We start from the raw sequence: 23,080 nt of genomic DNA, 5'->3' as shown, positions 1-23,080 counted from the left end.
CCTTTGATATGGACACACAGAAGTTACATTGACTGTTACGATGCTGTGACTGCAGCTGAGCGCCACTGGCCTGTTCTGTAGTGTTCACATTTTACATAACTCACTGTATTAACAGCATGTTACAGAAAGAACTAATCGTCGGTGCCAATTCAGCTGGAATCTGTGTCCTACTATTCATTGGCCGTGTTTGTTTTCCAAAACATTGACTTAGATAACATAATATGATCAAATATATTAAATCAATCCAACCCATCAGTGAACTGAAAACAAAGTGCAGCTGAGGTACACTGGGATATTCATAAACAGCACTATTGGACGCTGACGGTCACTGTTGTTACAGCTAGCCTTATCTAGTATTGTCATTCAATAGTTGTTGGGCTATTTTAGTCAGGCCCAAAGTGTTGGAACGACCCACTAAGTGCTGTTGCCATCCCCAGAGCTGTGACACTAGTGAGGCTAAAACTAAATACATTTGGAAGTGACACGGCGCATTCAGACCTTTGCAAATGTAATTCTCAATGGCCTCGCAAAATTTCAGGAGGCTGTTCATAATGAAATTTTCAGCAGAATTCCTCCACGCTGTCTTTCTCAAGCACACTGCGGTAATTTTACTTACAGTGTCCCTGCAGCGTGAGTTCATCTACCGATCGTGATAGTTTAAAGTTCATTCAGCTGTCCTACCTCCTCGCTTTCATTTCCCAAGGTCCCCTGAGCGGAGCAGCATCAAAGCCTGGCCTGGATCAACTCATTAAGGGGCTTTCCTCTGATCACAGCCCCACACGGCTCTTTGGCTTCAACTGGAGTATTCAACCTCTCTCATGCACCCAGCATAAAAACATTTACTTATGCACACATGCACATCTCCATATGAGCAGATATACCATTTTAGCAAAAAAAAGACACGCGACTTCTGCTTCATGTATGCTCAGATCTTGTTTACTGTAAATACTGTAAACGATACCAGATCACACAACAATCCACATTGCCACTTGCCTTAATAAAGTATAGCTAACCAACATTCTGTGAGGAAATACTGCTATTTTAGGTGTTTTAAAGTGTGACAACAGTCAGTCTTATATGGGTCACTTTTACACAGCAGGAATCGTTTACCAAACACTGACTCTCAATGAAGATGGACAAATGATCCATGGTGTCACACATAGAAATATTTGACTGTGGTTCTGAACTCAAAGGTGGGACTGTCTGTCATCATCTTGGCAGGACCTGACTCCACCTCACTCAACGACTCAGTGACTGGTATCTGAATTACCGTAAACTACTGTGAGTTACGGTAATTGAACAACAGGGTTTTACAGGGTTAAAACAAATGTGTTTGATTGACTGACACATCACAAGCAACTTTATCTCGCCCAACGCGTAACGACAAGTGTCAGCTTGTCGCTTCATATCGGCAACTTTAAGCATCGTGTCGACTAGTCACTGATGCCTCCGAGAAGACAAGAGAGGATCCCAGTGGAACTAGCAGCGGTTCATCAAGTGTGTGGAAATACGTCGCTAAAGATGAAGCCCAGACTACGGTGACATGTGAAATATGTAAGTCAGTCCTGAAATACAACAAAAGTACAACTGCAATTCAAACACATGTGAAAAGACATCAGGTAACGGCACTACATGGAGAAGGCTTCAGAGAAACAGATACCTTGTGTCTTTTGATGGTGCTGAGGGGCAGCCTGTTTTTATACAGGCTATACATACAGAGTATACATTGTATACACCTGTCTGTTCTCAGCGACTGCATTCAGGTCATAAAATACAGATTTCATCTTTGTAAAGTATTACTTTCTTCTGTGTCTTTATCAGTGACATCATCCCTAGTCTGTGTCAACTTTAGTTCCATCACAGCCAACTTTAAAAAAATATGAAGTCATGGGAAACCTAGAGGGAACCCACAGAAACATATTTATTTCTGCACAAGTCTAGAGGGATTTACTCACTTTTGGAGCCAGCTTCAAAGAGGCTGGAAGTTGTCACTTGGTACTGATATGTTAACCACATAGACACTGACTATTACCGCTAGGTTTGAAAAAAGGGTTTTCTCTTTGGTGTTAATCATGGGCGGTTGCAGTTACCTTATCATTGACAGGACTATTACATCACCTTATCTTTTAAGCAGTTTACATGAATAATCTTCATCAAGTGAAGGCGACCATGAGATGAGGTTGACAGCTCTTTAAATATAAAGTCACTGAAAATTTAGACTTCAGTTTGTTTCATCCTTCTGTACTTTTTAAGGAACCACTTTCTGTCGGCATGACTTAAAACACTCGCTCTGCTTTCAAAATGAATGAGAAATTTTCACCAGAAATAGACCCCAAAGTACAAAGTGCAGCACAAGTAGCTGGAACACTTGTAAAACATGTTTTAGGATTAACATTTTTTCATGAACACTTATTAGTGCAGGCACACAAAGCCAAGGCATGAATATTCAACAAGGATGCGAAATCACCCAATGAAATATTCAACACATTTGGGATATTCAAAGTGCCGCCTAATGATGGGGGCAACGATGCTCGAGTAAAAGACCTGAAGCCACTTTTGTGAATCTAGTTCAAAATGAACATTAATTCAACAGGATTATTTGGAATTCATGTGGCGATAAGGAAACAGTCCCACTCTCTTTAAACCGTGCCGACGTTCACACACAAACATGCACGAACACACACACACACACACACACACACACACACACACACACACACACACACACACACACACACACAGTGTTTTCCGTTTTCTTTTCCCATTCAGTGCAACACAAAAGCTTGCGGTGCCTTCATTTTTACACACTGACCTCTATTTCCCTAAAGGTGCTGTGTTGGTGAAAATTGGAATTGGAGTCAAGCTGTGTTTTACAGTGAAAATGCCTTTTCTGCATGTAAACAATTAATGTTTCCGTGGAAAGTGTGGAAGTCACTCAGAGAGACAGTGGAGAATAAACCTAAAGCCTTAAGAAAGCATCAATTTTTTTATTTATTTTTTTTGCAACAAACATAAACATAAATGTTTCCATAGCAGGCATCCTAGTTTAGCATATTATTATAATATAATAATTATAACATAATTAGCAATTTCTAGTTAATACCAGACTACACTTGAGACTCATGGGTTAGTTTTCTATGTAGGAAACTACCACCTAGTTATCACGTTCATCCATTCAGGTCAAACTAATCATCATAAGTTAATGACAATGAAAATGACCCTAGTATATTTATCACAAGAATATAAAGTTATGACACTGACTCACCAAGTCTCCCCTGTGCAGGAACAGATGTAGGCGGCGTGAACCTCGGAGAACTATTTCATAACTGTGAGGAAATTACTTAGACTTTATTACTATGTGGAGGATTCCCATCGTTCCTTCTCTATAAACGTCTTTTGCTGTGTTTGATCACAAATCAAAGCACAGGACGGGCTTATATTTTAATCGGATGGACTAACCTATTAAAAAGGACATGTCAGTGTGCAGTACGTGCCAAAAGTCATGAAGACACTTTCAGTATTGTGACTCAAAAACCGCACATGACGGCATCTAGACTGTCTTTGAAAAACAGAAGTGGTGGACAGGTGTTTCCATCGTTTCAGTCATGTCTGTGTCTGTGAAGGTTCTCAGTCGTCCAGGTTATGGTAAATCCATAAAACAAGCTGAAAGAAGACAACTGGATTCTTGGGATTTCTTGAAGACGTTTCTCCACTCATCCAAGGAGCTAATTTATTTGTAAAGGACTGGTGGGGATTTGGGGTTTTAATAGGAACATCTGTAGGTGGTGTCCACCTGAAACTCTGGTCTCAGTTATATCTCAGTCCACCTCCTTTGTTCTAAGAGGGGTTTTTCAATTTGACATAGATCACGTTCTTTGATCCTGATTCAAACCATCTGTCTTCTCTGGCTGGTGGACTCTCATGCATTCGTTCATTAATTTGTCCTGTGGAGGGTCAGGGCAAGGTTGGAGCCTACCCCGACTGTCATTGGGTGAGAAGTGGGATGCGCTCTGGACAGGTTGGGCTAACACAGAGAGACAGACCGCTATCAGCCAGTGGACGTTGTTGTCCTTAAAAGAGCGTCATTTGTCCTTCAGCTCTTGGTGGAAAGCTCAATCCAGAGCTTTCCACCAAGAGCTGACTCTCCCGTTTTAAACCACGCGTTTGTGAAGGGGTTGTGTTGTTCACCAACGTACGGCTCTGCACATACATCACTGCACTGTTCAGTCACCCAGCTTTAACGTCTCTTCGATAGCTTCAACACATACCACTCAAATCACGGATGCTGCGATTAATCCGTCTCACACGTTCTAAACATCCCTTTCAAGGATGGTTGAAATTCATAAAGGACAGAAACAGCTCCTCAGAGCCGCAGTCAGCTGGAAATAGTTTTTCGTTGTGTCTGTTTTTTATTTCGGGCCGTGAAGTCTCCCTCTGATTGTCAGTCAGTTTCAGCACGGTCCAATCCATGTTCACTTGTCAGTCTTACGTAACGCGCATCTGTGCGGTTTATGCCGTATGAATATAACATCGGCGGAAAATGATGAAGACACTGCATCCTGTAAATAAACAGATAAATAAAGTCCCCCGTGTTGCTTGCTTTTCCCTTCATTCATTCTCCCTCCTTCCAGCCCTCTCTCTACCTGTCACCCCTCAGCTCCCTTCATCCTGAGCCTAAAACTCTCACCTCACTCTCTCCTTCCCTCCTAATTCTTACCCTTAACCCATCTCTCTCTCTCTGTTTCTCTCATCGCTGGTCCTCAGCCAGTCTTTTCCCCACCGCTGTTCCACCTCCCCCACTTCCTTTCTTTCTCTCCATCTTTCTTTCTTTCTTTTCTGTCAGCCTCCTCCCCACTGCCCTACATTCACTCTCTTCCTTTCATTCTCTCTGTTGCTCTCTCTCTCTCTGATATCCAACACGCAATACGGTGAAAAAAGCAGGAAAGTGGAGGAAGTGTTGAGTTTGCTGCGCAATGACAAGACATAAAGGAGGGGATTTTAGGGGAGGCGATTAGCGGAAAGCAAAACAAAAAGCCCCTTGTCAATCTGGCTTATAATTCCATTAAAAATCGTACATGTGGTAGTTTACTCTGAGAAAAGCTCTTATAATTGGCCTCAGTGCTGGACTCTAAGTGCGTCTGTGTGAGCGGACACAAAGCAGGTGCTTATCTGCACTTCCATGTTATTTTTGTCTCTGTGTGTGTGTGTGTGTGTGTGTGTTTGGCAAATGCGCGGCAGTCTCAGCTTCTGGTTTTGGCATCTCCCGCACAGGTTGGAATTTAAACAAAAGATTAGGCGAAAGCCGGAGTCGGACCCTGCCGAGTCCTGAATCTCCCTGACACAAACAGATGCTCTCAACTCACAAACGCACACTGCACACTCACTCACACACACACGCACGCACACACGCGTACGCAGTCGGTGCAGAAATCTGCAAACAAGTGTGTTATCTATGCCCGCGGCGTGAGGGGAGGGCGGGGAAGACAGACACTAAGAATTGGGAGAAGGACGGATAGGGAAGTGGATGGTGTGTGTGTGTGTGTGTGCACATGTGTGCGTGTGTGTGTGTGTGTGTGTGTGTGTGTGTGTGTGTGTGTGTGTGTGGCTAGGAGTGTGGGGGACAGGAAAAGCAGGAGACAGACGGCGAATTAGGGGAAACGTCAGTAGATGACGAGCAGGAGTGACCGCGGCAGATGTTGACTGTCCTCCGAGAGCGATAAAAACACATTAAGCATAAAGTCACATATGCCAACACACACAAACACAGACACACACACACAAAAATGTGGAGGGAAACTAAAGAAAAAAAAAGAGAAAAAACATTAATTTTTTTTAATAAAAGTGACAAATCTCTTAGACCACATTTATGCTTTCTCCCGTCTCATTTTATTTCCAATCTCTTTCCTCCCTCCTCTTTCCTTCTAGGCTTTTTTCCTCTGGGGATGATGGGAGATGCAGCCTCCCCCCCCCCACCCACTCACACACACCCCCTCCCCTCCCCTCCTCTCTCTCCCTCCCTGTCTATCTGACACAGAGGAGAAGTAAACAGGGAGGGAGATCTCATTTGGTTCCTGAACTGTTGCAGCGCTCAGTTCAGCCGCCACACACACTCACCTAATTCCTTCCCCCTCTTTCACTCACACACACTCACACACACTCACACACACGGCTCCAATCACACTGGTAGTGGAAGACCCTGGACAACAGCCCTGGACCCGGGACTCCGAGCTGCCGGCTCTGACTGACTGAGAGGCGTTTAAGGAAGGAGAAGAGAAGTAGGGGAGGGAGAAAAAAAAAAAAGGTGATACAAAGGGAAGGAAACGAGAACAGAGAGTGGGGAGGATAAGAGGAGCGCACCGCTTTGCGTTCGGTGAATCCTCCAGATCGAGAACGCAGCTGACGATGGAGAACACATGAGGAGGGAGAAGTGTAAAGGGAAGACTGGGGGGGAAATGCTCCAAAGTAAAGTTTGTGGATATTTTTAGAAGGATTTTTATTTTTAATATTTTTTTCATTTTTTACGCCTGAACTTTGGGAAGGAATTGGAGAAGGTCGACCGTGTGCAGACTGCAAACGGAGAAAAGGTGAGAGAACTTGAGGTGATTTTGAGCATAAATTTTCCAAGAGTTTCTGTTTTATTCTTGTTGTGCTCTTCCAAACTGAAAAGCAACATATGTACAAAACATATACTTGCTTTTTCACACACTACAACTCTCACTAAAAGCTAAATTGGTTTCTCGGTAGCGTGGTACACAGATACATTTAACCTGCTTTAATTAAAAAAAAAAAAAAAATGGTGGTCATGACCCTTTTAAAACAACCTCTGCCCTCTTTTCATCGTTGATCCCTTAAGCATGTTGGATCAATTCGAGCATTGTGTGTGTGTTTACAGGCTCCTGACACACACCTGAGTCAAAAGAGTCACTTCTTATTCCGAAAACTTTACGAAAACTGCGCACAAATGATCGTATGAAAGCCTCTGTCGTTTTCTCCTCAGTGACTTTCATTCGTCGGCCTTTGACGCCCTTCCATCTACCTCCAAACCTTCTGCACAGGTGGGACGTCTCTCTGAGAAGCATGGCGGCCGACAGCGCTTCGTCCTGCCACCTCGTCCTCCTCTTCCTCCTCTCCTCCCTGGCCACCCAGCCCGCCCTCACCCAGGACCCGTCCGTCACCGCAGTGACTGTAACGGAGGGCGACCCGTTCATAGCCCCCACCACGCTAGCCAACCAGACGGGCCCCGGCTATTCGGAGACCACCCAGGACACTCCTCTAGAGACTGGGCTTTCCACTCCCACCAGCGGCGGAGACGCGGACGACGAGGACGTGCCCCCCGTCGGCGGGACGCGCTGCCAGGGTTACTACGACGTCATGGGCCAGTGGGACCCGCCGTTCAACTGCAACGCCGGCGTCTTTCTGTACTGCTGCGGCACCTGCTTCTACCGCTTCTGCTGCCAGTTCCGGCAACAGCGGCTGGACCAGAGAATCTGCTCCAACTACGACACGCCGATCTGGGCCAACACGGGCAAGCCGGTGGCCACCATCACCGAGGGCCAGGAGGACCCGGAGCGGGACCGCACGCACCTCATCGTCTACATCATCTGCGGCGTGGTGGCCATCATGGTGCTGGTGGGCATCTTCACCAAACTGGGCTTGGAAAAGAGCCGCGGAGGGAACAGCGGAGGGACCGGGATGGCTCAGGCGGACCTCAACTCCAGGTGAGGAAGTGTGAGTGTGCACGTGCGTGTTGGGGCGGAGGGGCGGGGTCTGTTTGTTGTCATTTCCCCGCAGAGCGTAGATGTAAGCAAAGAGGTAGAAGTCTGCGTGTGTGTGTTATTGGTCTGTTGGTTGTGTTGACGCATGCACATTCATGTGTACTTGCATGCGTTTTCTGGTGCATCGCAGGGTTGTTGGAAAGTTGGAAATTCTGACTTCGCCCCAGCAGAAAAGTTAATAGTTCAAAGTCCGACATTTCGCGTTTTCCACGATTAACACGTGTTAACGCACGACCTGCCAGCTTGGAATTTACAACTTCCAACTCTGAATGTGTGTCTGAAGGCCTACTAACATCTGTGCATGTGCGTGTGTTTTGCTCCTCTTCTAAAAAACCAATAACCGTCTTTGACCGTCTCGTCCCAACCGCACAAAACTCGTTAAGGGCAGAACCTGATCACTCTGTCGAAAAGGTGTAACTGGAATTACGCCCTTACAAATTTGTAATAAACTAAGGACAAGTTAAGGAGAGGAAGGAGATATTAATAACTGAGAGGCAAAATCATTGTGCAGCATTTTAAGACTTTATGTGATCAGGTGTCTATGCATGTTCCTGCTCATATACTCACTAACACACCTACACCCCCAGATATCAAATATACACATCCTTATTTTTGTTGCTTCTTATCATTTTTAAGTATGTTTCTAATTTGGAATTTTCTTTTCATTTCTTTGTGCGTGTTTCATTGTGTCTCCTTTTCTTTTCTTTTAATATATTTTTGTATTTCACCGCCTCTGTACCATTTGCTTTGCTTGTAAGGATGACCTATATTTGAAATAAACAAAAATAAAACAGAACAAAAAAAAAAAAAAAAACACTAAAGAAAAGTCGACCCAAGCTATGTTTGCTCCAGAAAAGGCACAGAAGGAACGTCTTCTTCCTTAAAGTTTGCTTCTGTTTACTCTGTCAAGGTTTTACAAAGAGCACAGGTGAAGTAACTTTTTGCACTTACAAAGCAGTTATGAAGGTTGGATGGTTAATTACTCTGACGGGTCCAGGAGCTAAGAATCCAATTAGATGAATCTTGAGGGATAGTTTGGTGAGTTTTGAACCTCATTTTCTCAATTATCTGAATGTAAAGAGGCATACATTTTTTCCCTTGGTCCACTCCTTAAAAAATGGACACGGTGAAACAGCATTTTCATTTTTAAACTGTCTGTAACAGGTCTACCTGGAACAGATTCCTTCCTCAGATATAGGCACTTTGGTGGCCTTGAAGCCAGCCTGACTTCTCCCACTAACGACATCTTTGCAGCTGAAAATTGGTCTGGAGTCATCCTGTTGAGGACTAATTATAATCCAGCATAATAGGACTGCAGTGGCTGGTGGTTTAGGACTACCCAGTTGTGATCAGAGCTATTTTCTTTTTTGTATGAGTTGAAACATGACCCAGAGTGAAATATTAATCAAGGGTCTTCAACATTTTTCAGGCCAAGGCCCCCGAACTGATGGAGAGATTAAACAGGGACCCCCTACCTACTACATGTGTTCTATATTAAACTCAGCCTAGTGATATTTATAAATATACGTTATCATTATTATCATTTTGCATTTAATATTAGGCTAATGTGTATTTAAAGAAATTTGTGGGGGAAAATGAAAAAACAATATATATCAAAAACGTCTAATCAACCAAAGATTTTGCGACCCCCCTGCTGTACCTCCGCGGACCTCCTAGGGGTCGCGGACCCCCTGTTGAAGACTCATATTGAGTCTGTCTTTGCTCGCAAGCAGGACGTCTTCTCCTGTTTGACAGGAAGCATTAATCAAAATGATCACTGAAAGCGCAGCAGGAGTGCCATCATCCTTTTGTAGCACAACTAACCATCAACCATCCATGTGTCAGGATTCATGATTCTTTTATCTGTCATTTCTTCATGCATGTGCGAATATTAAAAAAGCAAGATGTCATTTCTCCCTGTGTAAATGATTAACAAATACACATCTATCCATTTGAGAAATAACTAATTGGTTAAAACACTGGGCAGTATTGTACTAAAGTTGTTTTGCAGGTGGACGTATCAGTCAGTTCACTGATATGTCTAACAGCTTGTGGGATAAAGCTGTGGTTTCTCACTTGTTGACTAGTTTCTCTTTCTGTAATCCAACCTCTTCCCCTCCTCTTTCTCAGACAGCACTGTGGCTGTTGTATTCCTGCAATGACTCAAGGCAAACTCAAGATAAAACTCCTTTCCATAATGTTGACACCCACTTATAAAGGAAATCTTAGCCTGTCAGTGGCACAAACAAGCGGTTTCAGAGTACGTAATTTGATGCAAATAGCTAGCTACTGTCCAGCTGTTTCACAGATGCTGCCTTTACCGTTGCATCGACAGTGGGCTGATTTTTATTCCTACGGTTAATTTACGAGATAAGTAAGAAAAGAGGGTTAAAATAGCCTTCTTCTAGCAACGCTCTGCCTCCTGACACTAGCATGCGTTCACACATGTAAACACACACTCATGCTGCAGTTGGGTTAAATACATGGTCCAGGGATCAGCCTGTTCGCCTCAGGAAATCATTACAGCACACAGCGCACAGCAAAGGCCCAGATCTCCCGGCTTACATCCCAAACTACCAAATCCTGCCGCCTCTGCTCATTCTCTTTTCTTTTCAACCCCAAGCTTCTTGATTTTGATCTCATTTTCTTCCTCAAACCTCCATTTTTTCACGTTTTATCGCCTCTCATCCTGTCTTTCTCTGTCACGGATGATGCCGTTGTGGATCCTCAAAGTCCTGTTCCTCATGCAGGTCTCATCTCCTTTTTTTGTTTTTTTGGTTACGTCCACTTTTCCTGTGCCCTTGAACCCGCGACTGTAAAGGTTAAAGAGTTAATTCAGGGGTCCCTAACCCATCTCTTCCCCACCTTCCAAACCTCAGTGACGTGTCTTTTAATCGAGAAAGTGGACATGCAGACAGCCGCGCCCTACCTGCCAAAAACCTCCGCTGACCAGCAGCTCTCTCTTGTGCGCCTCCCATTAACGCAGAACGTATTCGTCGGATAGCACACAGCCAGGATTAATATTTCCTGCAGGGTAGCACCTCACAGAAATAGAAACACTCCGGCTGCATAAACATCCTCCCTCCGTGAGCCCATCTCGACAGATTACCACTCCTCCTTGAGATTAAACAAATTTCACCGAGATTACAGCTTTACCGTTCCTGGACTGCTCTGCCTGCATGCTTGTTTAGTTATTAGCCCGCTGACATAAATCCCTGGTCCTAAAGTGTACGTGCAACTAAGACCCCGTGCGAGTTTCATGAGGGGACGAGCATGAATATCTACGTACACCCACCCACTTAAAAGTGCCACAAACCACAAAAGGGACATTTCTGCACTTTGCTCTGACTACACATCCCAAACTCCACCATGCACCTGCTCTCATTTCCTTCCCACCAGCCTTTTTCTCAACATCCAGCAAGCAGAGGGTGATTAACACTCTGAAATCCCACTAGTTTTCTCAAATAAGCTTTGAAAGTCAAAATCCAGAGCGATCCTCCTCTCAGATCCCACACACACACACACCCACCTTCTAATACGCCCCCCCACCTCCGCTCGTTCCAAGCGCACCGGGTTCAGTGTGTGTGCATGTGTGCGCATGCTGCGCTAATCCTCCGCCAACAATAGGGAACGGAGAGCGCCGCCTTAGGTCATATGTGTCACGTCTAATGAAAGTCCCCAACAGGAGAGGAGCTGGCTTTTACAACGGGAGAGCAAACAAACACCAGTGACCTTCACGAATTTGCGAACACGCACGGCCGCACACACACTCGCTGTGATTTATAGTTCAATTAACAACAAGAATGATAGTGGTGGCATTTAGGTTGCGCGAGCACGGTCCAGATCACAGCAACGGGAGGGTAGGATAGCCAGGAGGCAGGATGCACCGCTGTACAACGTCCACCCGACGCAAGTGTGAGAGGCCCGCGGGATCAACGCGGTGGCAGCGAAGGTCACATGGTTTAAATAGTGTGGTGGCGAGCGTAGTGGAGTGTAGAGTATCTGTGCTGTATGTCTAGACAAAACCTACTATCTGCATAATATAATATGCATCACATTTTCTGTTAATGAGGAAACAGTCATTTACTGTCAATGACTCAAAGGGTTATAATAAAGGAAAAAAATAATTATTAATATATACAAACAATGCTGAACTAAATCCTGCTCAATAACTGTTCAGTTTATGTTGAAATGTCAGACAGGAAGTGATTAACCTCCTGAGACCTGGCGTCCTCATATGGGGACATTACGCTTTAGGTTTGTGGCAGCTTCTTATTCTTCCTATTCTTCATTTAGACCTGTCGTCCTCGTAAAGAGAGTTTCGTCTGCCATGTACTGGTAGCGAAGGGTCAATACACCTGTTTATTCATGCTGATTATTGCTTCTAGTTCAATATGACATGAAAATTTAACAAATTCACAAGTACTCGTTCGAGGACGTCGGGATTCCATTGTTTCCGGTTCTGCTTTTACATAAAAAGACACAAGTGCACGTTGGTGACTCAGATGGTCATATACAGTGAAATAATCCATGTCCACCTATTTTTTTTTTTTCAAAACTTACTTCCAGTTCAAAGATGATCCTTATTTTTTTTATACATCTTAGGTTCTACTAATCCCAAATACTTAAAGATATTAATCTTATCATAAAAAAAAAAAAAATTAAGATGCAAGAAGAGATTCTTGGTTCTCAGGAGGTTAAGTGTCTGATCATTTTAGAGGATATAGTATGTGGTGCTGTTAAACTGAATTGAATTAAAATGTTTCTGTTACGTAGTCTAGCCCACTGAATAAAATAGGGGTTGTCAAAATAATAGAAACACGAGTCTGTACATCACAATACAGTTCAATATTACTACAATCCACAGCCTCTAAAAAGTTAAAGAGTTAAATCTACAGTTTACTTCCAGTTGTTTGAAACAAATGTTGAACACCATAACCCTCATAAAGACAACATTTAGCGCATTAATGACTGTTAAATTACAACGTAATGAACTGGCAGGTGAGGGTATATCCTGTGTGTGAGTGCACTGCTGCAGCCTTTTCACCCCCCGTGTTATGTAATGTAGGACACTGTCACTTGGTTTGACTGCTCTGCCCTGATTGAAATTAGATCAACAATACTCGATACAGCGCGGACATACATATAGACTGTCACCTCACGCAACAAATGGCATCACTTTTCCATTTCACCCCCTCACTCACACGTCATAATGGAGCGGGATATAGTGCCACGGTTAATAAGTCAAGGACACTTGAAGTGATTTTCAAGGAGAGTTCTTCTTTGGACAATTGTAGGGTCCTGTGAAATCACACATTTACACAGTGTCACATAACATAACAGCGACATTCAGAAATACCTACGACTTCTCCAGGCTTCGTATGCATATGTTGGTTCCACCTCTCTAATGCCTCATAAAGCTTTGGAAGCTGTGAATGACTTCCCAAGTAGATATTAATAAATGCTTTTTAAATCCAAAGACAACTACACCATCATTCGGTACGACTGATCTCCTCTGGCAGGTCTTTCGACTACCTGCATTTATTAGACAGTGACAAACTTGTGACCCCTTAAACTGCAGATTTTATGACTTCTTAGAAAGTGATTAAGTTGTTGACCAACTGTAATGAGTTTTAATCACGCTATCAGGCCTGCTCGTGTGAAACCTGGAAAGCCATTAACAGAAGGTGCTTCCGTTCCTACACTCTGCAGGTTTTAACAATTAAAACGATCAAAACATCAATTCACATACAGTCGTCACCTCAAAGTGGCTTCATAATCGAGGTCTGTATTAATACGTTGTGAATAAATTGATTTTGATTAGATGCTCTGCAGCTCTTCAAGCTGTCGAATCACGAGCGGAGCTGTTAAATGAGTTATGGAGAAAGTTATTTGAGGAGATAATGTATTTCTAGGCACATCAAAACCAATAACAGTCAATATTATCCCAGACACACTAGTTAATGTATAGCTTTGTATAAATGATTTCCTTTATAAAACCACAGATTGAGCAGAGCTATCTATGCTAGATGGATTGACCTTGTATAGCAATTTCAAAAATGTTTTTCATTCATCCATTCACAAACACTCACACTAATACTGAGAGCACTGGGTTTGGCTAGATCTGGGGGTTTCAAGCTTTCAAGTTGATTGTTACCAGAGGAAAATAAACACACTTCTACTGAAATGAATACAAGGTGCTGGCCTGCCGTCGAGAGCAACTTGGAGTTCAATGTTCAAGAAGGACAGCTTGGCATGTCTTCCATCTATCTATACATCCTCCTCTTCACATCTGGTTCCACACACACCTAAGGGTGGATTTCAGGTATTATCCTCGTCTGGTGACAAAGAGCAGGGATAGAGTAACATTATAACCAAAGGTTAAAAAATAACAGACGTGCCCCACCAAATATAACAGATACACTCACTTTGGCACAACATTAGCCAAATGAATGCATTTTAATAAAAAAAAATCCTGTAGTGAATCCTCTTTCATGTCTGTCCTGTTTATGTTGAAACAGGCTCAGAAAGGTTATAAATCAACTGTAGTATCATTGTCTGTGGTGCTGTTAAACTAGAATAAATTAAACACAAACATGGTTTTGTTATTTAGCCTATTCATTCCACTAAAACGGGGTTGTCAAAACAACAGAAGCATGAGTCAGTACAACACAATACAATTCAATAGAACTATTTCTCCATTTCGCCTAATGAACTGGCGGGTGAGCGTATACCTGACATTTTCTGCACGAGTCAACAATATATCAAGGCCATCTCAGGGCTCCCGTTTCATTGTTTCTTCCTATAAATCCCAATTTATTTTGAAGAGTTATCACACACATGGATCACCCAGGTTGCCAGGTCAGGTATGAAGCACAATCTAAACACATAATCTACGCAATAAATACAATTTCAGCTACAGCCTAGAAACCCACATCATGAGACAGTTTAAAATAAATCAAAATAAATTATTTCACTAACTTAGTTGTTGTTAAAATGCGAATGAAGGTTGACAGGGCTGTGTCTTAAACACCAACACACTTACAACTGTAAGGAAAGCTTCCGTTTATATTACCAGGACAGTGCTTATTGCTAAATATGTAGTGATTTTAATGTAGGCCAGTGTACAGTGAGTACAGTGAAATATAAAATCCAGAAAAGCGGCAGCATTATGACACAGCCATATATGTTCTACAGCATATGTTGGGCCACACATTATTGAACTATCCTTCTCTGCTGTGCCTCAGGATTCACTGTGACTTTCACTGGTCCCAAGACAAGAAAGGAAGCTAATCACACGGTTAAGAGCCGGAAACACCTGCTCATTGGAGCACAACTTTGGTACAAAAAAAGTGTAAAGAGTCAGAGCTTTCTTCTGATTACCTTCGGGGTTCAGCTGTCACTCCCCGTCACCTCTCACCTGTCGCCAATGTGTGTGTGTGAGCACATCTGCACGCATGCATGCTTCCAAGTAAACGTGTTGCAGTTTACACATGTGCGCGCCTCCGTCACCACTCGTCGCAGTTCCTCCCAAAGTGAAAGGACATAGCCTATAAGCTGACAGATTCCTGGCTGCATCAGAAGTGACAATTTCCCCCCTCCAGCTGCTTTACCTTCCACTCCCCCCCCTCCCCTTTCAGTCCTGCCAGGCTTCACTGGGCCCACACACACTTAAATGTGGGTCAGCGCCCACTGACTTCAGCGTTCGGCTGCTTCTGTGTGTTCGTCTTATTCAAGGTGGAGGGGCTGAAAATAGTTGTAAGAAAGCTCAAAGATTTCTTTTTGACTATCATGTCTTGGAGGCGGCGTTTTAAAATACAACGGCGTTTCGAGTAGTTAAAGATGAAACGTTCTGTCTGTCACAGTCAAACCTGTATCAGTGAAAAGTGTTCATCGTGAAGGCACACAGTGAGAGGGCCCCTGTAGCTCTATCCTTCATCCTTCTCCCAAACTACTAATGGGCCATCTGTCTACGGGCTCAGACGGGCACGGAAACCTGCTCAAAACAACCACGAAAACTATGTAAGCTGCTGGAAAACGGTTTCATTGACCTCAGAACTGCATTTATTCCATTTGAATTTAACTGTATAAGGATAAAAATTTAACAGTTAGCTTATTAAGCAGGCGGAAAAGTTAAAACAAGCTAAAGTAGTTAGCCTGCTAGCACACTGTTCTCTCTGTATTCAAACCATAAATAACTACTGGATATGTTGACTTTAATTTAGACTTGTGAGCGTGTGGTTAGGTTGTGTTTTGGAAATTCTTAATGCTGAAGCAATGAATGAAGTAATATTATCTATCAGCTGTGGGGAGCAGGGGACCGACGGTTCAGAAGCAGCTTTGGCACGATAAGGTCATGGCTTAGGTGCCTCAAGCTAGCACCTAACTCCCAAACCCGGGCGCTGCACATGTAGCAGCATCAACAAATTCCTCAGACATGTAACATTATTATATAAAGTCATGAAAGATCCTCTTCGTATCTTCATAACTTGGCATAGATTTCCAGAGCCTGTTCATATGGATGTTACTAGTCAAGTTGGGATTTGAAAGCTGCCAATGGTCACAAAAATGTAAATATTCACTTGGTTTGTTGTAGAAAGTTAGCATCAAAATAGAACTTTCACCTATAGATTCAAAAGTGGCTGGGCATATTTTTTTATAATATGGCTGCTCAGATGTTGCTATGTGCACTGGATAAGCACTAAAAGACATTGCTACCACGTTATCTTTATTCCTGATTGCCGTGAACATTATATGCACAGCTCTCTTCAGTAGTCAGTCAGACCTCAGTGTTGTGAAAAGGCCTCACGTTTTTAAGTCAACAACAAAATTTAATTTATGTGATGCTCAACTAGAAAAACTTCTCTCAACCTGAACCTGAACTACAATAAAATAAATGCCAGACGCAGACATTCATCATTTTTCTTCATCATGATTATACCTGCAACCAACATTATTTTTGATAAATTAATCTCAGTGATCTTGACTTAGCTGTGGAGATTTTGACTATATCACACGATCCTCATCAACAGATGGGTTTTGCCAAATTGCATGTGAGGCGTTGAAAATGGCTTCCCGTCCACAGTCCTAGTTCTAAAGCCCAAAACACTTAATGAATAAAAAGGTACATTTCATTGAACACGGAGCAAACACGGTGGAGAAATCCGAAATTATCAACGCGCTCCACGGCCAAAAGACACACTATTTTTTGTGTGTGTGGTATGATTTGATGTGTCTGTGTGCATTTAAGACAGACCTTGTCAACATGTCACTCTTTATCAGTGATCGTCAGTGACGGCAAAGCTGGGTTTAACTGTATCTTTGATGAACAGAGGGAGTGTTGAATGATGAGAGATTGTGGCGCTTTTCTGTTTCGGTCTGTTTCTAGTTATCTAGTCTTGTCACATGAAGGATGCTGGAAGGTGAAGGATGGTGGTCAGGAGACACACAGACAGTAGCATGGATGGGAGGAATATTAGCAAAGAGCAAGAGGACACTCAGAGTCAGGGCGACAACATCTGTTGTTGACCCGTTTTTTATGAATGTGTTTGTGAGTGCGACATATGGAGGCTAACCACTGTCCATAAAAAAAGATCAGAGACACACAAAGTCACTGGCAATTTAGTTGCTGTGGAGACTTGTAAATGTTTCTGTGTGTTTATTATTCCCAATGTGAAGAACGGATAAAACTAACCAAATCAGCCGGTATCTTGTCTCAAAAATAAAACCACAAAAAATCTTTACATTTAAATTCAATAAACGGTCAAAGTCAACATGTGTATGCTTTTACATCAATCGTGTGTGCATTAATGGAGTGAGAGAATCTATATGAAACATGCATTGCACTCTACTTCCTGAGTGTACACTTTACATTCGAGCAATCAGTGGAGCCATGCGGCAGAGAGACAGAGAGAGAGGATTCCCCTATACAAAGAGTTATCGCTAATATTGTATCTAATGATTGTGAGCGCTCTAATCGGAGTGAATCTGTGCGGAGTAATTGGTTGTAACAGGACATTAGGAAAAGCCTCATCTCAGCCTGTCTGTAATGTGATGGGAAAGCATGGAGAAAATGATGATCTCCCAGATCTCTGACACAATGCTCTTACATAATGTGCTACAGAGCGATAAAGAGCAGTGGGAAAAGTAAGCTGAAGTTTACTTATGGAATACATAAGTATCAGATTGCAACGGGTTAGATCAGAAACAAAGAGGCTCAGAGTGAGCACTGGCTGAGGAACTGGATTCAGGCTGGATAAAGTTGAGCTGAAGTTAAAGTTTGTCTGCAGAGCTTTGACTTGACCTGCACTCACAGCATGCGTTTGATCACGTTGTCTAGAGAAGTGTGCATGTATGTCTGTGTATGTTTGTGAACTGATTAAAACAAAAACAAGACAAAGACAAACTCAAGTGCAATTGCAAAGCATGGCCATATCAAACTTATGACATTTGCAATTCCTATAGATTCCTATAGATTTAACCAAATAAAACCCTGTAGCTTGGGGGTGCTCTGTAGGTTATTCCAAGCAGATGGAGCAGCAAACATGAAAGCCCGTTTGAACGACACTATGTTGCCCTGCGGGACATTCAATAAAACATTGTCCTGAGCCCTTAGACTATCGACCCCTTCACGTACCTGTGACGTCACACTGTTAACTGGAGGCAAAACAGAGAGAGGCTCGGGGCAAACAGTCACTTTCAACTATGAAACTGTTGGTTTGTAGCTAAAACCGAACAATCAAAAACACTAACTTGAAGTTTTATCACTGCCAGTTATAGACAACCTTGGTTTGGAGATTAAAAAAAAGTACTGGAGTGAGAAAATCAACAATGCGCACATGTCATATCAGGTCAGATTAATATGTAAATCAATCTGGATCAGCTTCAGCCTGGATAACGTTATGAGTTAGACTAAATCGTGACTGAAATCACGTTAAGTAAATCCTTATTGAGAGGATTCTTGTTACACATTGTTTCTAATGCAACGTTAACTCGCAGTTAGTTATGATGCTTAAAAGAAAGTTGGTCTTCAGTTAAAAACAAAAAAAAAAACAAGATATTTGCAGGGAAAACTTTCTCAGGCTCGCACTGTGCCGATGCTCAGGTTTAACTCCGTCCTCCTAGAGTTTAAAACCATAGGAGGACGGAGTCTTTTCAGCATTATAAGTGCAAGCTTAAAAATGTTCACAATGTAAATAGTAAAGTTAGTCATCAAGTAATATTAGTAATAGTAATTTAGTTACTTTCCACCACTGGCAACAAGCTCATACTTGAACACAACATATTGAACTATACAGTGGACGGGAAATCCAAATCGGCTGCGTCACGGCTGCGTCACGGTTTGTGGGTTGTGCAGGACCCAAGTGCCAAACTTCAGGAGCTGAGGCAGGGGCTCCGACAAAAAGTGTTTAATGACAACAAAGCAGTAACATAAGGCACCGCAAAGATGGCAGGAAAATCCAAATATAGAAAAGCCAGGAGGAGACACGGACACAGAGGGATAGCAGAGCAGCAGGACGACAAAACGACGCAACAAAGAATGTTTCACCATCATCCAAGTCGATTCTTTGGTTCAAAGTGACTGTGGGGAGTTTATATTTGTGTTAAGGTGGAGACCATCTGAATGTCACATGACAAACGTCAATGCTCACATGAAATTAGAGGATGTTTTTTTTAGATATTCACAGACAACAGATGAGAGGTGAAGTTCATTTTTAAACTGATGATGGTGTTAGACTCAATATTCACTCTGTAATCATTTTTCAGACTGAGACATGAATAAACACTTTTTTTTTGGATGAGCTGGTACTGACTTGCATTAATCCACTCTTTACTGTCAGTGAATGTAGGAATCCATTGACGAATCTGCTCCTATTTTATTCACGGCCTCGGCCGATTTTGACCTCGTCATGTGAAAAACACCTCGGACCGCCTCTGTCAATCCAGCCCGCCCCGCGAGTATTAACCTTTTAACCAGCCGCATGGCTGCCTTCATTCTTTCAAACGCACCCGCTGAAACTCCCACAAAGCTCTGCCAGCTCTCCGCAAACACCACATAGCCCGGAGACAGGTGCACTTTTTGTCGCAGATTAAAAGTCCAAATCAGCAAATTGTTCGAGCGGCGAGCCTAAAAAGAAGAGCGAGCGGAGGCCCGGGGGCGCTGCGCGGCAATGAGTCATAAAGAGTGAGAGAGACCGGAGGAGAGGAGGAGGACAAAGGGTGTGGCTTAAAGAGGAGGGAGAAGAAAGAGACAGATTTAGGACTGAGCCTAGGTGAGGAGGGGGAGCTCGCGGAGAGAACGAAAGAATTACAAACTGAAGACAGACGCGGAGAGAGCGTGCTTTCGGGAGGCGTTTGTAGAGTGATGCAAATGCTGAGAAAACGGAGAAATTCCTAATCTAATAATACACACGCACGGTGGATATGAAAGGATTCACAATGAGATTAAGATCTGAATTTGAATGAATTAATATTCGAGCAGTTTTTCAAGCAGGCGACCTCATTAATGTGTGATGTTTTCAGGGTTTTATTTTTGTCACAACTGATCCTTATAGCACTGAACTCTGACCTACTTGTTCTTACGTTAGTGATGTGTTTAATGGAGACTCGCATTACGGGTCCAGAATTAAAACAGTCGACACTCCAAAACTCTCGTTTAGGTACAGTTTTAGGTCTTGGGATTTAAACACAAGGTCAAGACTGCACGCCAACGTTTTTCTACACGACACTTGCGGGTGATGACAAATGGGAGCGTATCGGACAGCTTCATGCCAACAACACAGCCCCCGCAGGAGCCGCCGTTTGGCATCTGCGACCCCGTCGTCGCACTTTCTATCTGGCAGGTCGAGCCGCCGCCGCTGTCGGGTCGATCGCACTCTCGCGTGCGCTTTGTGTACCTGTGCGTTTCCATGTGCGCCATCCGGGGGGGTTCACACGTGTGCTTCATTAGCACAAAAAGAGGCACCGGTGTTTGAATTATTGATCAAGGCAGTGAATACCATCAGCGGTGTAAATTCAGCGAACGCACGAAGAAGGGAAAAGCGCTTTAACCAAGACCAAGTGTGCGTTTATGTGTGTGTTCACGGAACGTGTCAACAACAGGAAAGAGGAGGAGAGGTGTGGTAGCATGTTGCTACAGAGGATTAATGAAAGGAGGGAGATGTCACAATATAATGATACATAAATTATGCAAGGTCTGAATGAAGAATGTGCATAAACAGCTTGTTGTATTCGGATGCATTTGTTGCATTCAAGCGCATCGAGAGTCCGAATGTGACATATTGCATGCATCTCATGCAGCAGCTATGCCGCCAGTCAAATAGAGCCGGCTGGAATTTACCCTCGAGGAGAGTAAAACACACGAACACACAACGTGGAGATGAGCCAGTGAGGAAAAGCTGACTGAAGTAATTGGATGCTGGCTATGAATCCAATGGGAAAGTGTAATGAATATAAAATTTTTTGGCTCAATTTAAAGAGTGTAGTGAAATATAAATTGCTTCCTAATTGCTTCTTTTTTTTCCTTTCGGTCGTTCCCTTCAGGAGTCGCCACGTCATCTGCTTCCATCTCGCCCTGTCCTCTGTGTCCTCTTCTCTCACACCGCCTAGCTTCATGTCCTTCTTCAGTACGTCCATAAACCTCCTCTTCGGTCTAACTCCAGACCTCTCGTACGGCGGCTCGACATCCTTTAACAAATACATTCACCATCCCTCCTCTGAACATGTTGATACCATCCCACCCTGGCACTGAAAAACTTCAGCGATTCATGTTAGCATTTTGTTTAATGTAGCATTTACACTAGAAAATTCAGCCAATGTCAGCCGTCTCTGGGGGGGGGCCCCAGGCAATTACCTAGTTTGCCTGTCCCTCTAATATACTTATTCCTGATCCTATCCGTGCTGGTCACGCTCAGAGAAAACCTCAACATCTTCCTCCTGTCTTCTCCTCAAAGCCAAGACGACATTGCTGGTCTCACTGCTGTCCTGTGAACCTCCCTTTCCATTCTTGCTGGTTCTCATTTCTCCACCCATTTCCATCCTGGTAAATGGTAAATGGTCTTGCTCTTGGTATAGCGCTTTTCTACCTACTCAAACTACCTACTTTACAGTCAGAGACACATTCACCCACACAAGCACACACATTCACACAAACTGGGGGTTCAATGTCTTGCTCAAGGACACTTCGGCATATGGGACACTCAGGGGATCGAACCGCTAACCCTTCAGTTCATGGACAACCCACTCTACCTACTGAGCCATAGCCACCTCTTTTCCACACTCGCCGTTGCACAAAGCACTGCAACATCTGTACCTCCACTGAGTGTAACCTCAGCGTAACTTTAAAAAACAAACAGTAGCATTAACCATCTCATTCGCAGAGAACAATATCCCACCGTCCGAAGACATTCTCGTTGATCGATGATTCTAAATTAGCCGCAGGTTAGCCGCTTTAGCCGCTTTGTTCCTGGATAGGCTCCGGCCCCCCTGCGACCCACCAGAGGACGAGTGGTTACAGAAAGCGAATGAATGAATGGACAGTGTAGATTTATCCAATAAATTTGATTTAGAGCCCTCCCAACATCAGCTGATTCATTCATGCTTCACAATCGCTGCCTCACTTACGTCCAGTCACGTCCAGTTATACACACACTAGTGCAAACTGCAACAACAACAACAACCTGACACTTGTCACTATTGCTCTGCGGATCCATTTGTTTTTTCGCAGCTCCCTCCATTAGCCCAAACTTCCTGCGTTAGGTTTTAGGTATCGATGAGTTAATAGTTTGATTTCTTTGGAGTGGGGTTGTGTAAGGTACTTTCCCATGGTCAGTGCATTACCTACAGCGGATGGAAGGCGACACGCAGCCGGTTCAGAGAAGCAGACGGGAGCACAAACATGTAATTAACATACTGTAAGTGTTTATCTCTGCTAGTCGTTGCCCCCCGGCAGATTCTTTGACAGTCGCCTCAAATAAAGCTGTTACCCCAAAACGTTAAAACATTTTGCACACACAGAGTACGCAGCTTCCCCCCGGGGGACGCTCTGTAAACGAACTGCTGTGTTCAAGCAAAGGCTGCAGCTGTTGGAGGAAGCCCTCTCAGGAGGCCAGCGATGCACAACTGTAAGAATAACAGATGGAGTTTGTTGTCTCCTCGCTGACAGATGTGATCTGGAGTCAAGCTGCGCAGCTACCCCGATGTGAACAATAGTCGAGTCACTTTTCATTCGTTTTGAAGTTGAAGGAGCTGCTGAAAGTTTCATGCGGTCCCTGTCTTTTGCGTTCGAGATCAGAGGAACGAATCGG

At 43.5% G+C, this 23,080-nt stretch overlaps 1 protein-coding gene across 2 annotated transcripts in view; it reads left to right on the top strand.

The window, feature by feature from the left end:
* The first annotated feature begins 6,062 nt into the window (after window positions 1-6,062).
* The window catches only part of shisa8b (shisa family member 8b), a 40,022-nt gene continuing 23,004 nt past the window's right edge, over window positions 6,063-23,080 (top strand). The window contains exons 1-2 of one of the 2 annotated variants that reach the window (XM_047609875.1): window positions 6,063-6,584; window positions 7,056-7,718. In XM_047609875.1, the coding sequence (XP_047465831.1) occupies window positions 7,078-7,718 (641 nt within the window). In that variant the 5' untranslated portion in view covers window positions 6,063-6,584; window positions 7,056-7,077. Of the gene's footprint in view, window positions 6,585-6,997; window positions 7,719-23,080 lie in introns of both variants that reach the window. The other variant, XM_047609874.1, reaches the window with a different exon arrangement.

This window comes from Mugil cephalus, chromosome 16 (genome assembly GCF_022458985.1).
Source record: "Mugil cephalus isolate CIBA_MC_2020 chromosome 16, CIBA_Mcephalus_1.1, whole genome shotgun sequence".
Taxonomy (NCBI): Eukaryota; Metazoa; Chordata; class Actinopteri; order Mugiliformes; family Mugilidae; genus Mugil; species Mugil cephalus.
This window is presented reverse-complemented; position numbering and strand designations above follow the sequence as displayed.